The following is a 12,481-nucleotide window of genomic DNA, read 5'->3' on the forward strand; positions in this document are numbered from 1 at the left end:
TTTTAAGTTTTAAAAAATTCTTTTGCTAATGTTGAAAATGCCCATTGTTTTCATTTAACATGAAAACATTAAAGCAGCTGTTCCCTACCCAGACAGTTTTGGACCCCCTCAAAGGACATTTGGCAATGTTTGAAGACATTTTTATTTGCCACATTGGGGTTTGCTACTGGCATCTAGTGGGTACAGAGCAGAGATGCTGCTAAACACCCCACAGTGCGCAGACTAGCCCCTCCCAACAGAGAATTATCTGGCTAGCATGTTGGTGGTAATGAGGTTGAAAACCCGGCATTAAAGAACTGTTACATGGACAAAGTGAAAGGACCTTGCAGTACTATTTCCAAATTACATTTTTTGCACAGTCTCCATGTAATGCTGTATTAACTTTTAAAACACATTATGTATTCACATAGTACAAAGTGTAAAAGGGACAAATGGCATCTGGTGAAGTTTCCCTTTTCGTGCCCACAGCCACACAGTTTTCCTGCCTCTGGCACTGATTTCTTGTGTAACTCGAGATAGTGGATGGAGTACTCCGCCATTACCCCAGCCCTTAGCAGATACCCTTGCCTCTGAAATCTGAGCTCATTTAAGACCTGTAACAAACTTGTTAATTCTGATTTGTGTTATCAGTTATTTTGCTCTTATTAGTTTTATTTCCCTAAGTTATAAAAGTCCTAGTGATCTACATGTCTAATACTTTTTCTGTGTTCTCCATAGCTGAGCATGGTGTCAAACGTACAATAATAGCTAAAATTATTGAGCATTGTTTTATGTCTAGCACTGTGAAATTATTTAAATTTCATTATAGCCCTATGAGCTAAATGTTGTTATACATCCATTCTATAGATGAGGAAGTTGAGACACAGAGATGTAAGTAATTTGCCCAAGGTTGGGGATAGAGCCAGGATTTCATTCTTACCCACTGGCTTCGCTGTTCTTTGCTGATTGGTTTGTACTGACAGCATAGGACCCCTTTCAGGTTTTTGAGGAGTGATATAATTATAATGAGCAAGAAAGTTCACTTTTATGGGGTTGAGAGTATAGGGAGGGATGCCTAAGGACAAGGAAGCCAGTTAAAAGCTACTGGAGGAATGTGAGGGCGAGTGATACGAGCCCCCTGAGGGTATGTGTGCCGGGGGCACTGAAAATGAAGAATGAGAATGAAACATTGTCATTATTTAGCAGTTGATTTGTTGTTGATCTATAGGGTATGGTATCTAGTGAAGTTGATGATGTATATACTTCCTGGTCCAACCGTTCAACTCCTAAATACAAGGCATAGACTTCATACAAGTGCCAAAAGAGAGTCGTGAAAGTGTTCATAGCAGCACTGAGAGGGGAAAAATCAGAAATGGCTCAATATGCCTCATATGGCTGTGTAAACAAATGAACCAGAGCTGTATCTCTCAAAGATAGACGTTAACAAAAACAAAAAGCTGCAAAAGAGTACATAGAGTAGAATACCACTTATGTGGAGCTGAAGAACATGCAAAACAAAACCATGTATTGTTTAAGAATGCGTGCAAAAGTAAAACATAACGAAATAGATGATAAACACCACTGTGGGGAAGCGAGGAGGAGTCATTAGGAAGCTCGCTGTTGCCAGGATGGGAGAATCGTGCTGTTGCCAGGATGGGAGAATCGGATGCAAGGCGTAAATTGCGAGCATTCCCAGGGAACATTTCCTTCATTGCATAAAGACTAGTACGGCCTCTTTATATGCCATGTTAAGACTGACATATTATTTCTCACCTTGTCCATCTTTGTTAGTTTTTCCTTCAACAGGGGGACAGATTTCTGGTCAAATACCAGATTAAGTGGTTGAAATTAAGGGCAATTTTGGATGAGAATACCTTTGCACTGTTAGGTTCCAAGGGCCATGCCCAGGATGTTGAGACGCTTACACTGAGAGCCTGGAGGTGGGCCGTGGTTCCCTCCCCCGTCAGGCGCTCACAGTGGTGCTGAGCGTGGTGCGGGTATCATCAGGCTATTTAAAGTGTTGTTTTTCTCTTCCTTGCCATCGAATCAGGTGGTCACAGTTATTAGTTTAATTTGTAAGGGTTAAACTCAAATTTAACGTGAGTTCACTGTTATCAGATTTCCAAAGAAGAAACATTAATTACTTAATTAATTGAAATGCTAGGAGAAGCCTGATACTTAGAACAGAGTCAGGACTGTGTCTTAGTGGAATACTTTATAAACTAATGCAAATGGGGGATGTAAATGAGAATTATAGTTTCTATGGAAAAACTAAATTGATTCCTTTAGCAAAAATAGAGAACCTAGAAATGAAAACTTACAATATTAGTGACTTATTTTCTAAAACATTAGAATTTACCTTGACTTATATTGTTTTACAATGCTTAAAAATTTTAGGAAGTAAGCTATTATTTTGCTTCCCAGTATTAAAATACACTTTTCAAACCCTGGCTGGGTAGCTCAGTTGGTTAGAGCATCATCCTGATGTGCCAAGGTTGTGGGTTTGATCCCCAGTCAGGACACATATAAGAATCAACCAAGGAATGCATAAATAAGTGGAACAGCAAATCAGTGTTTCTCTCTTTCTCCCTCCCCCTCATTTAAAAATCAATACATAAAAATTTTTTAAAAATTTAAAATAAAATATCCATTTTCTACTGGTTTCTCATTCCTTGTTTTCTTTTGGGTATTTCTGCTTAATTATTAATGATTAATAACAAATATGTATATTCTGTTTTTAAAGCTGTTTTTCTTTTCTTTTGTAGCTGTTTCTGATCTAGGTGAGTAATTATGTGTCCTTTTATGTTTAAAGGCATTTGTTTTGAGTCTTTAGAAGGCTGAAGTCTTTTTATTATGCCTGTGATTCTTAAACTAAACCACGTACATAACACTGGGTTGGTCAAAAAGTTTTTTTCCCATAAGATGGCTGTAGTAGTACTTAGTTGTCTTTAACTTCATTTGAAACTTTTTTGTTAGATTGTATTGTGACAGCTGTCTTATCAGTGTGCACTTAAACAATCTTATCAAAATTGGTGAAGTTTTGTGTAGTCATTTTAAAATTGAAGATGGAAGAAAATAAGCCACGTTTTTGGCATATTATGCTGTACTATTTCAAGAAAGCTAAAAACCACCACTGAAACCAAAAATAAAAGATTTGTGCAGTGGATGGAGAAGGTGCTGTGATTGATCAAACATGTCAGAAGTGGTTTGTGAAGTTTTGTGCTGAAGATTTCTCACTGGATGATGCTCTGTGGTTGGGTAGACCAGTTGAAGTGGACAGTGATCAAATTGAGACATTAACTGAGAACAGTCAGTGTTATACCATGTGGGAGATAGCCGACATGCTCACAATATCCAGATCAATAAAGGTATTGGTGCAAATGAAAAGTGTGTTTTTTATTTTATAGAAGAAAACATATGCATTTTTTGGCCAACCCAGTATAAAGTAGAATTATGCTGCATGTGATAAATGTGATTCCAGTATTTTTTGCGTCCATGTTTTCTCATCTACAAAAATGTTTCACCAGGTTATTGGAAACTTGTAGGCGTGTGAGTGTGTTTTCTTTTGTAAAATTTTAAATAATAAAATGTAGGAAGAAAATGATAATGAACTTCTATGAGTCCATCACCCAACTTCAGCAATGATCAATTTTGTCTCATTTATTTCCACAGTGGATTTTGAAGCAGATGCCAAATGTTTTCTTGTTACTTGTAAATACTTTCAGTGTGTTAAAAAAATGTAATCACTGTACAATTAACATAGCTAAAATAATAATAATTCTCTAATGTCATCAAATGTCTATTCAGTGCTTAAATATCCCCAATTATTTTATAGAATGAAAATTTTTTTAGTTGTTTTATTTGAATCAGTATACAAAGAAGCTACCCATGTTGAATTTGGTCAGTAAATCTCTTAATCCCCACTTTGCTTTTTGCTTTTTGATCTATTATAGAGTTGAATCATTTTCATATAGTATTTCTCACATTCTATATTTTGCTTTTACAGTCATAATTCTTAATCTAGGGCAATATATTAGAACACTTCTGCAATGTGAAGTTGGGATGGGGGTGGGGAGAGTATTTAAGCCTAAATTAGAATCTTTGGGCAGGGGTGTTTTTAAAAACTCCACGAGTGATTCTGACGGACAGGTCTGGTTGCAGATCACTCACTGCTCTGGGTGACGCCATCTGCTTTGGAAGGTATGTGGTATGAATACCGTCTGTTGTATGAAGGTATACAAACTCTTACTAGAGACGAATCTGACTTTGAATTTGATTTGATTTTTAGCAGAAAAGAATCTTTACTTTTATGCCTGATACAACTAATAGTTACACGTAAAAGAAAATGTAGAAGTGATTGTATGTGAAAGTGTTGTTTTTTACAGGCAAAATTATGGTGAGTTGTTAAACAAATTTATAATTCAGATTAGAAGTACTAATTTGGGTCCCTGGCAAAGAACTGATTGTGTACTTGAAAGCCTATCAGAATGACGTCACCTGGCTCTGAAAACACCTTAGTTGTTGGCCATGAGCTGTGAGTTTCTGATCACCCTGGAGAGTCTAAGTCTTTTTAAATGTTAGTTAGTCTTTGCTTTTCTTTATAGCTATTACAGTTAATTGAAACAAGCTACCTTGTAGATGTATAGTTTGGTGAATTAGTTAACATTTTAATGTGGTTTTCTGTTCAGCTGACAAGCTGTCTACCGACGACCTGAACTCCCTGGTTGCCCACGCACATCGTCGCGTCGACCAGCTGAACCGAGAGCTAGCAGAACAGAAAGCCAGAGAGAAGCAGCACATTGCTTTAGCCTTGGAAAAGCAAAAGCTGGAAGAAAAGCGGGCCTTTGACTCCGCAGTGGCAAAAGCATTAGAACATCACAGGAGTGAGATAGAGGCTGAACAGGACAGAAAGGTAGAAGACATAAGTGTGATTGCCTAACACTTGAAGTGAATCTGACCTTTTTTTAAATGTGGAAAAACATGAGTTTATTTAAGATTGAGAAAGACTTTTTCAGAAACTGTCCAGCCAAAGTTCGATTCTCATTTTCCAGAGTTGCAGAATACTGCTGTTACCTGTAGTCAGCAGGAGGCCAGATGAAAATACCATGGCTGGTCTTCAGCAGCCGTTCTCAGTGTGGCTTGGGCCTCCGGGTCTGCCTAACAGCCCTCAGGAGGGCCACGTGAGCAAAAGTACTGCAAAATAACCCTAAAGATGTTGTTTGCATCTCCTACTCTCATTCTCTCACTGATGTCCAGTGGGGTTGTCCAGAGAGTACCTGATATACGATGGTATCATTGGTCTGGCAGCTAATAGAATGTGTGTGTGTGTGTGTGCGTATTTAAGTGAATCTAACTTGATCATCTACTTCTAGACATCATGTCAGCAGTCATTGACTTTAAAATAAAGTCATGGCCACCCACCTCTTGAATGGAGCTTTGGCCCTTGTTCTAGTCAGAACTTCTAGGGAAGGATTAATCCAATCAGGTTACTGTGTGTTGAGCAGGTGCAGATGTGCCAGAAAGTAACGAGCTGCTGCTGTCGGGATTGTCTAGTTTGTCCTTTCTCAGTGGAGCTTTTGCCCCTTAAAGCAGTACTGAGAGAATCACCATTGGACTCTGAGTATATTTTTCTCTGCCAGTGTTTTTAAGAGAAGATGCACTTGTTCTCTAGTCTTCTGTCTGGGCACGTCATGTGGTAAATGGGTGTCTGTAGACCGGCTTGGGAACTCGACTGCTCACCCTGTTTTCGTGTTCTCTCAGCTGCACAGTTGACCACTTCCTTCACCTTGAAAGTCTTCCCTTTGTCGTCCACCAGGGGACCACATTCTTCTGGCTTTTGTCCCACCTTGCTGGCCACTCCTTGGCTTCCTTCTTTGCCCAGCCTCTCTAATACTGGCGTGCACTGAAACCTAAACTCCATCTAAACTGTACCCAAGTGCTCCCGTGGCTTGGAAATATAAGTATTACCTGTCACTTAGGATATTTATGTTGCTAGCTCTGATGTCCAGCTCTTAGTCTGCCTTGGCTTCTAGTTGCCTGTCTAGTAGCTGACTTGTGTCCAGCTAGATTTTCAGTGGTCGTTTGCAACTCAACACACACTTCTTCGTTCTCTCCATTCGGTCTCTTTGTTCCTCCCTTAGCTCGTTTCTCTCTAAGTAAAACTCCATCTACTCAGTTGCACAAGCAAGAAGTTGTTCTTAGTTGTTCCTCCATCAACTTGCACATCCAGGCCATTGACAGATTCCGCCAGTTCTGCATCCAAAGAAAATCCCAGATCTGTTCACTTTTTACTTCTCTCTTTTCTCCATTCCCGCCACCTTAGTCCAGAGTTTTAGCTCAACAGGTTCCACGTTTTCATACTCATCTTTCTGTGTCTTATCCACACAGGCAAGCGGTCCTTGTAAATCACTCAGATTGAACACTAGGCTGCTGAACGCTCTGCACAGTGCCCACTGCATTTGCTCTACATTCCAGACTTTTAATCTATACCAAAGGCCTCTTGAGCTTATTCCTGTTTGCCGTCAACCAAAGTTTGCCTTCCTTCCCTCATTTACCAGGGGTGCTGGTTTTGTTTTGAGGTGGGGGTACCTTGACTATAGCTTTTTCTTTGGCGGTCTTTGCTCTGCCTGGTACATTGTTCTGGTCCCTCACTTTTCACCTCAGCAAAACCATTTCTACCACTTCAGTCTAAGGTAGGGCCTCTGGGTTACTTTCTGTGATATTGCCCTATTTATTTTCTTAGAAACAACTGTCACAGTCCAAGATGTCCGTTTTGCTTATTGTCTGGTTGCCTCCCAGCATATAGCAGGCCTTGCCTGGCACAGGGCTCACACTTCAGAAATATTCGTGCAGTGACAAACTGTATCTACTTATTAATTGTTTCTGAGAATAGGTAAGTTCATGAATTATATGTAATCAGTGTTAAATAATTCTTAGTATGACCCATGGCTAATTGTTAGTCAAGGCTTTTCATAGTTTTGGTTATTGGCCCATGGTGAATCTAAATTTATATAAAATAAACAGTTTCTTTGAGCAGTTTTCTTTGTTTAGAAGAAAGTCTGTTTAGTAACTGCCAGACACCTATTAAGTTTCTTAGCAGTTCTTCACAGCAGGCATTATTATTCACAGATGAGAAAATGGAGACTTGAGAAAATAAATAATTTCCCCAGGGTCCCTCAGATGGTTGTGGTGAAGTTGTATTTGATCCCAGGTCTTTCCCCACGATCTAAAATATGTTAATTCTCAAGGGGGAGTAAGCGATTTGGGAAGTGACAGTACTTCGTGTAGGAAGCAGCATGGTAACATGAAAGAAACACAAATTCTGGAGCCACAGAGACCACTGCTTGAAATCTGATTTTTGCCACAACTGTGTGACCTTGTTTGAGTCACCTTTCAACATTCAACTTTCTGATTCATGTCAGAAGTAGAAGTAAAATATGTGATGGCGTGCGTGGCACATACTAGGGGATCGGGGTGTGGGGGCTGCTGTCGTCACTGTTACTAGTCTTCTCGTTTTCCAAAAGCGCATGCAGAGAAGTGGGAACTAATCGTGACTGTTGCACAGGTAGAGGAAGTCAGAGATGCCATGGAGAATGAAATGAGAACCCAGCTTCGCCGGCAGGCCGCTGCCCACACGGATCACTTGCGCGACGTCCTCAGGGTGCAGGAACAGGAACTGAAGCATGAGTTTGAACAGGTGAGACCGGCCGCAAAGCACCGACTCCCCTCAGCCTCCCTTTGCCCTTTCCATTCAAAGTGGTCTCTCTTTCCTTTTCATCGCGCTTTGCATGTCATTCCCTCTGAGGACTCGGAAGGCTGGGGCAGCCTTCCCATGGTCCCTACCCTGGAAGTGGGGCTTTTGTACATTTGGAGAACTGCTCCCTTTTCCCTAAAGGTGTCCCTATACGGATCTGGTGTGTTTTGTGTCTGTGTCCTGTCTTTGGAGCCTTCACAGCTTTAAGGGGGCTGGTGCATGGGGTTTCAGGAGCACAGGTGTTAATACTTGACACAGTGTAACTGAAGAACAAGCTCATTCAGCCAGTGCGTCAATATCTAAGTGCCAGCCCGGTGCCAGGCAGGGCCTGCTGTGTACTTAAGTGCACCTGTGCTCAAAGCAGACCACCAGACAGAAACGAGGAAACAAAACGGACGTCTCAGATTGTGATACTTGTTTTTAAAAGAAAACAAATAGGGCACTGGGAGAGAATTGGCCCTGCTTTATTTCTGTAAACTCCTGTGAGTGATGTGGTAGTGCCTAGATTTTTTATCTCAGGAAACTTCCAAGAGAGGTTAAGTTTGGATACCTTCAGTCATAATTAGTTTCTACTCAGCAAGTCATTTATGATATACTCACTAATTATTTTGTCTCACAAGAAGGGAATGAGGTTTTTCACATAAGAAAGTCTTCCAGAAAATTGAAATTTATGCCAATAGAAAGGCATTTTACTTTAAATTCTATTTGATGGGTATTTTTCTGAGAAAAATGAGTAGGAGACTCTTACATAGAGGATATTGAGTACAATTTAATGATGTTTGCATGGCAGTACAGTTACTTTCTAAAGTCGGTCTTTTTCTCACTTTAATAGCCTTCTTTCTTCTGCTAGGCCGCCTCCTGTAATACTGGCTTCTGTTAGTAACGTTACAGAAAGTTACACATCAGATATGCATTTAAGGAAATTTTGATACCGTACACGTTGTAATGTGGGCAGTTCGTGAGAACTGTTTTGAGGTTTTAAAGGCCCCCTTTCCTTTTGGAGGCAAACAGTTGCTAGAATACTTCAGTGTCCGTTCATTGAGGTGGGTCACTTCTTTCTGTACACTATTTATGTTTTACTTCAGGATCTGTCAGAGAAACTCGCCGAGCAAGAATTACAGTATCGTCGGCTCAGTCAAGAGCAAGTTGACAACTTCACTCTGGATATAAACACTGCCTATGCCAGACTGAGAGGGATCGAGCAGGCTGTTCAGAGTGAGTACATGGGCCTCTGAGACGATTTATTCAGCCCAGCTTCTTAGGGACCTTTCTTGTTACGAGAGCTATGGGATGTGTGCATTGGCGTCAGGGCGTAGAGAAGCCAACGTCACTCTAATAAACATTATTCATTTCTTAGAAACTTAGCTCCAGATTTGGTAAATTGGAATAAAGATGTGAGGATATTTAAAAGAATCTAAATAAGTGTAAGTTTTACTCCTTATTATGATAGACATGAGGTCACCATTTACAAGGCAGTTTACTCAACACATTTTGTTATGTCTCATGTGGCCTGGCTGGAGAAGAGGTCAGTGTGGCCCCCGCTAGCCCCGGCTGTGCCAGCCTGCCCTGCCCTGTTGCTGGAGGGCTGTCTGGAGGTGGTGAGCTGCTGCTTCCACACACCAAAGGGACAGTAGTTATGCTGAGGCCTCCATGACCCGCATGGAAAAGGAAATGTCTGAACAATGAAGATGTTGATAAAATGGGTTTCTGTGGGGTATTATGGGATCTTTTTGTCAGGTAAAGGTGAAAATTATTAAGTTTATTTGAAGTCTTCCATCACTTTTCAGGAAGTTTCTAATGGCCTTAGCATAAATCTTAGCCTGATTTAAATATGTTTCCATCTCAAACATTTCTGCGGATAAATACATCTGGATGAGATGCCCTGCACTGTCTTAGACGTCGCAGAGAGAAGGGAGACTCGGCTGTGCTTGTGCTCGTGCATACACTCTTGGCCGTGTCCATGGCTGTAGGGAAAACCAGTCCTCATCAAACATGTTGTGGCTTGTTGCCTCACCTGAAGAGGAAAGAGCACTCCAGAAATAAGTGGTGGGATGGGGTCAGGAGAGGGTCTTTGTGGCCCCATCTTCCACACCTGTGGGTTTAACTTATCGAAGGTACATCAGTTCTCTGGATGTATGAGGAGGATGTATAGTCAAGTGGAAAGAAAAATGTCCTTCTTTGCCTTTTTTGTAGGTCATGCAGTTGCTGAAGAGGAGGCCAGAAAAGCCCACCAGCTCTGGCTCTCGGTGGAGGCGTTGAAGTACAGCATGAAGACAGCGTCTGCAGATCAGCCCACTGTTCCGCTGGGCAGTGCAGTCGAGGCCATCAGAACCACCTGTGCCGATAGTGAATTTGCCCAAGCTTTAACTGCAGCTATCCCTCCAGAGTCCCTGACCCGTGGGGTATACAGTGAAGAGACCCTTAGAGTCCGTTTCTATGTAGTCCAGAAACTGGCCCGAAGGGTAGCGATGATCGATGAAACCAGAAATAGCTTATACCAATACTTCCTCTCCTACTTGCAGTCCCTGCTCCTATTCCCGCCTCAGCAACTGAAGCCACCAGTGGAGCTCTGCCCTGAGGATATGAACACATTTAAGTTACTATCATATGCCTCCTATTGCATTGAGCATGGTGATCTGGAGCTGGCAGCAAAGTTTGTCAATCAGCTGAAAGGAGAGTCCAGACGAGTGGCACAGGACTGGCTGAAGGAAGCCCGGATGACTCTAGAAACTAAACAGATAGTGGAGATCCTGACAGCATATGCCAGCGCTGTAGGAATAGGAACCACTCAAGTGCAGCAAGAGTAAGGCCTAGGAAGAGTTTTGTAACATCCTAGTTCATGTCAGAGGAAATCCGTAATAGCTACATGAAGGGTTTGCAGCAGGGTGTCAGAATTGTCTAGAAAGGAGCAGGTTACCAATGCTGTTCTAAATGTTAACACCTGTTGCATTTATATTATTTCCACTTGCTATCATGTCATTGAACTCCAGGAAGTACTTCCTTTGCAACTTGTGTAACATTTTCCGTTTTTCAGGTTTTACTGATCAGGCTTGTGAGCCAATCAAAATAATACCTGTGATCCCTATTACTATTGATTTTGCCCTTGCAGCAAACGGAATAAAACAAAAAGATGAAAACTGAGTAGCTTATCCCTTTTCAAAACAGTTCCGTTTCCAGCTTGTGTGTGTAGAAAATCTCCTTGCGAAGCAGCAGCAGCACAAGTAGGCAGTCCTGGGCACTCTGTTTCCAGGCTGTGAACTGGGTCCCAGAAGTCCGAGAGCGCTCTTGGCTTTGGAGCGTGTGATGAACTGATTCCTGCTGGTCAAACTCAAGAGTGATGTGCAAGCTAAAATGCCAAATATATTTACGGTTGGAGTTATATCATTCAAGTGATTCAAAAGCACTAGAAATAGTATGTATCTCAAATGTTTTTTTTTTCCCAAATGTTTTTCATTGCAGCTACCACAGGAAAAAATTATTTCATTTTGGGACTGAACACACACACACCCCCACCACTGATTCCCCTGTGAACCTCTTCTTTGAAGTGTGGGCATGCTGAGCCTAGAGCCTTAAAGGGACTGAGTAATTTCGTGGTATTTATGAACTAACTGCCATAAAACCGAGAGAACTCTTAACTTAGTTTATGTCTCTGAAGACTAGGACAATTGCCATATTGTGTAAATGTTAACATTCATTTATTTTTTACTCCATGAAAATACTGTCAATTTTTCCCCAAAACTGTAACTTCCTGTTGGGGGTTTGTGTTCACAGAGATTGTTGAGGCAGTTTTTCTTAACGTCAGATCTGCCCATATGAAAAAAGGGAGGGGGTTCTATATTACATTCCCGAAAGGATTACAGCTCCTGAATTTGGATTGTTACATTCAAGTCTGCATCACACTTGACCTTGTCCTTTCACTTGGGGGTCCATTGGTCCATTTTGGCCTAGTTTGATTTTAATATTCCTTACATTCCTCCTGAGTGGATTATTTTATTTAATGTTCTTGAAGACATTTTTATTTTTTATTTTCTTTAGAGAAAAACTGGTTGAAGAGAGAAAATATTGATGTGCCAGGTAAACACTGATCTGTTCTCTCTTGTATGCCCCCAACTTGGGACCTGGCCCGTAACCCAGGCATTTGTCCCCACCCGGAATTGAACCAGTGACCTTTCGGTACCAAGCACTCAAAGAGTGATGAGGCATTTTCTCTTGCGGTGCAGCATCGTGACTCACTGAAGTTCTAGCAAGTGCTGAATCCCATGCAAGCACCGAGTGCTGAAACCTTTTTCCTTGTCAAGATGTGATGAGTACAAGGTTTGACGAGTACCAAGGTTGACTGTTCGCTGATTGGAACACAAGCTTTGGGTGACGTCCTTAATTTCTACAGGTAGAGGCACTCTTGGCACCTATGAGCTGTTAAGTTTTTACTAGAAGATAATGAAGTTTTTCTAAATTAAACTTTTTTTTTTATGCCTTTGGAACGGAAACTGCAAAGCTACTTGCCTATTTATTAGAAGTGTTTGTAATTTCTGTCTTTCTTGTAAAATACATACCATATAACTTCCTGAGATGTTACTTAACCCTGCGAGTGAAGAGGCCTTTACTTGGGCCTGAAGAGCCTTTACCTGGGTTCTCAGTTCCACTTGGAGGAGGCGTGACCCTGGACAGCAGGGACAGGGAGCTTCACTCCAGCAAGCGCTGAGTTACACCTCTGCCACCGACCTGAAGCCAAATCATCCTTTCTGCCTT

The 12,481-nt window shown here is 41.3% G+C and overlaps 1 protein-coding gene across 12 annotated transcripts in view; it reads left to right on the forward strand.

Moving 5' to 3' along the window:
* Window positions 1-10,873, forward strand: part of IMMT (inner membrane mitochondrial protein) — a 50,500-nt gene extending 39,627 nt beyond the window's left edge. For 9 of the 12 annotated variants that reach the window (XM_037159701.2, XM_037159702.2, XM_037159704.2 and 6 more), the window contains 5 exons: window positions 2,745-2,759; window positions 4,668-4,891; window positions 7,544-7,675; window positions 8,818-8,947; window positions 9,926-10,873. In XM_037159701.2, the coding sequence (XP_037015596.2) occupies window positions 2,745-2,759; window positions 4,668-4,891; window positions 7,544-7,675; window positions 8,818-8,947; window positions 9,926-10,539 (1,115 nt within the window). In that variant the 3' untranslated portion in view covers window positions 10,540-10,873. The remainder of the gene's footprint in view (window positions 1-2,744; window positions 2,760-4,667; window positions 4,892-7,543; window positions 7,676-8,817; window positions 8,948-9,925) is intronic. The other 3 variants (XM_053664519.1, XM_053664521.1, XM_053664522.1) reach the window with 1 other exon arrangement.
* Window positions 10,874-12,481: the final 1,608 nt, after the last annotated feature.

Source organism: Artibeus jamaicensis, unplaced genomic scaffold (assembly GCF_021234435.1).
Source record: "Artibeus jamaicensis isolate MK-2021 breed Jamaican fruit bat unplaced genomic scaffold, CSHL_Jam_final contig_384, whole genome shotgun sequence".
In the NCBI taxonomy this organism is placed as follows: Eukaryota; Metazoa; Chordata; class Mammalia; order Chiroptera; family Phyllostomidae; genus Artibeus; species Artibeus jamaicensis.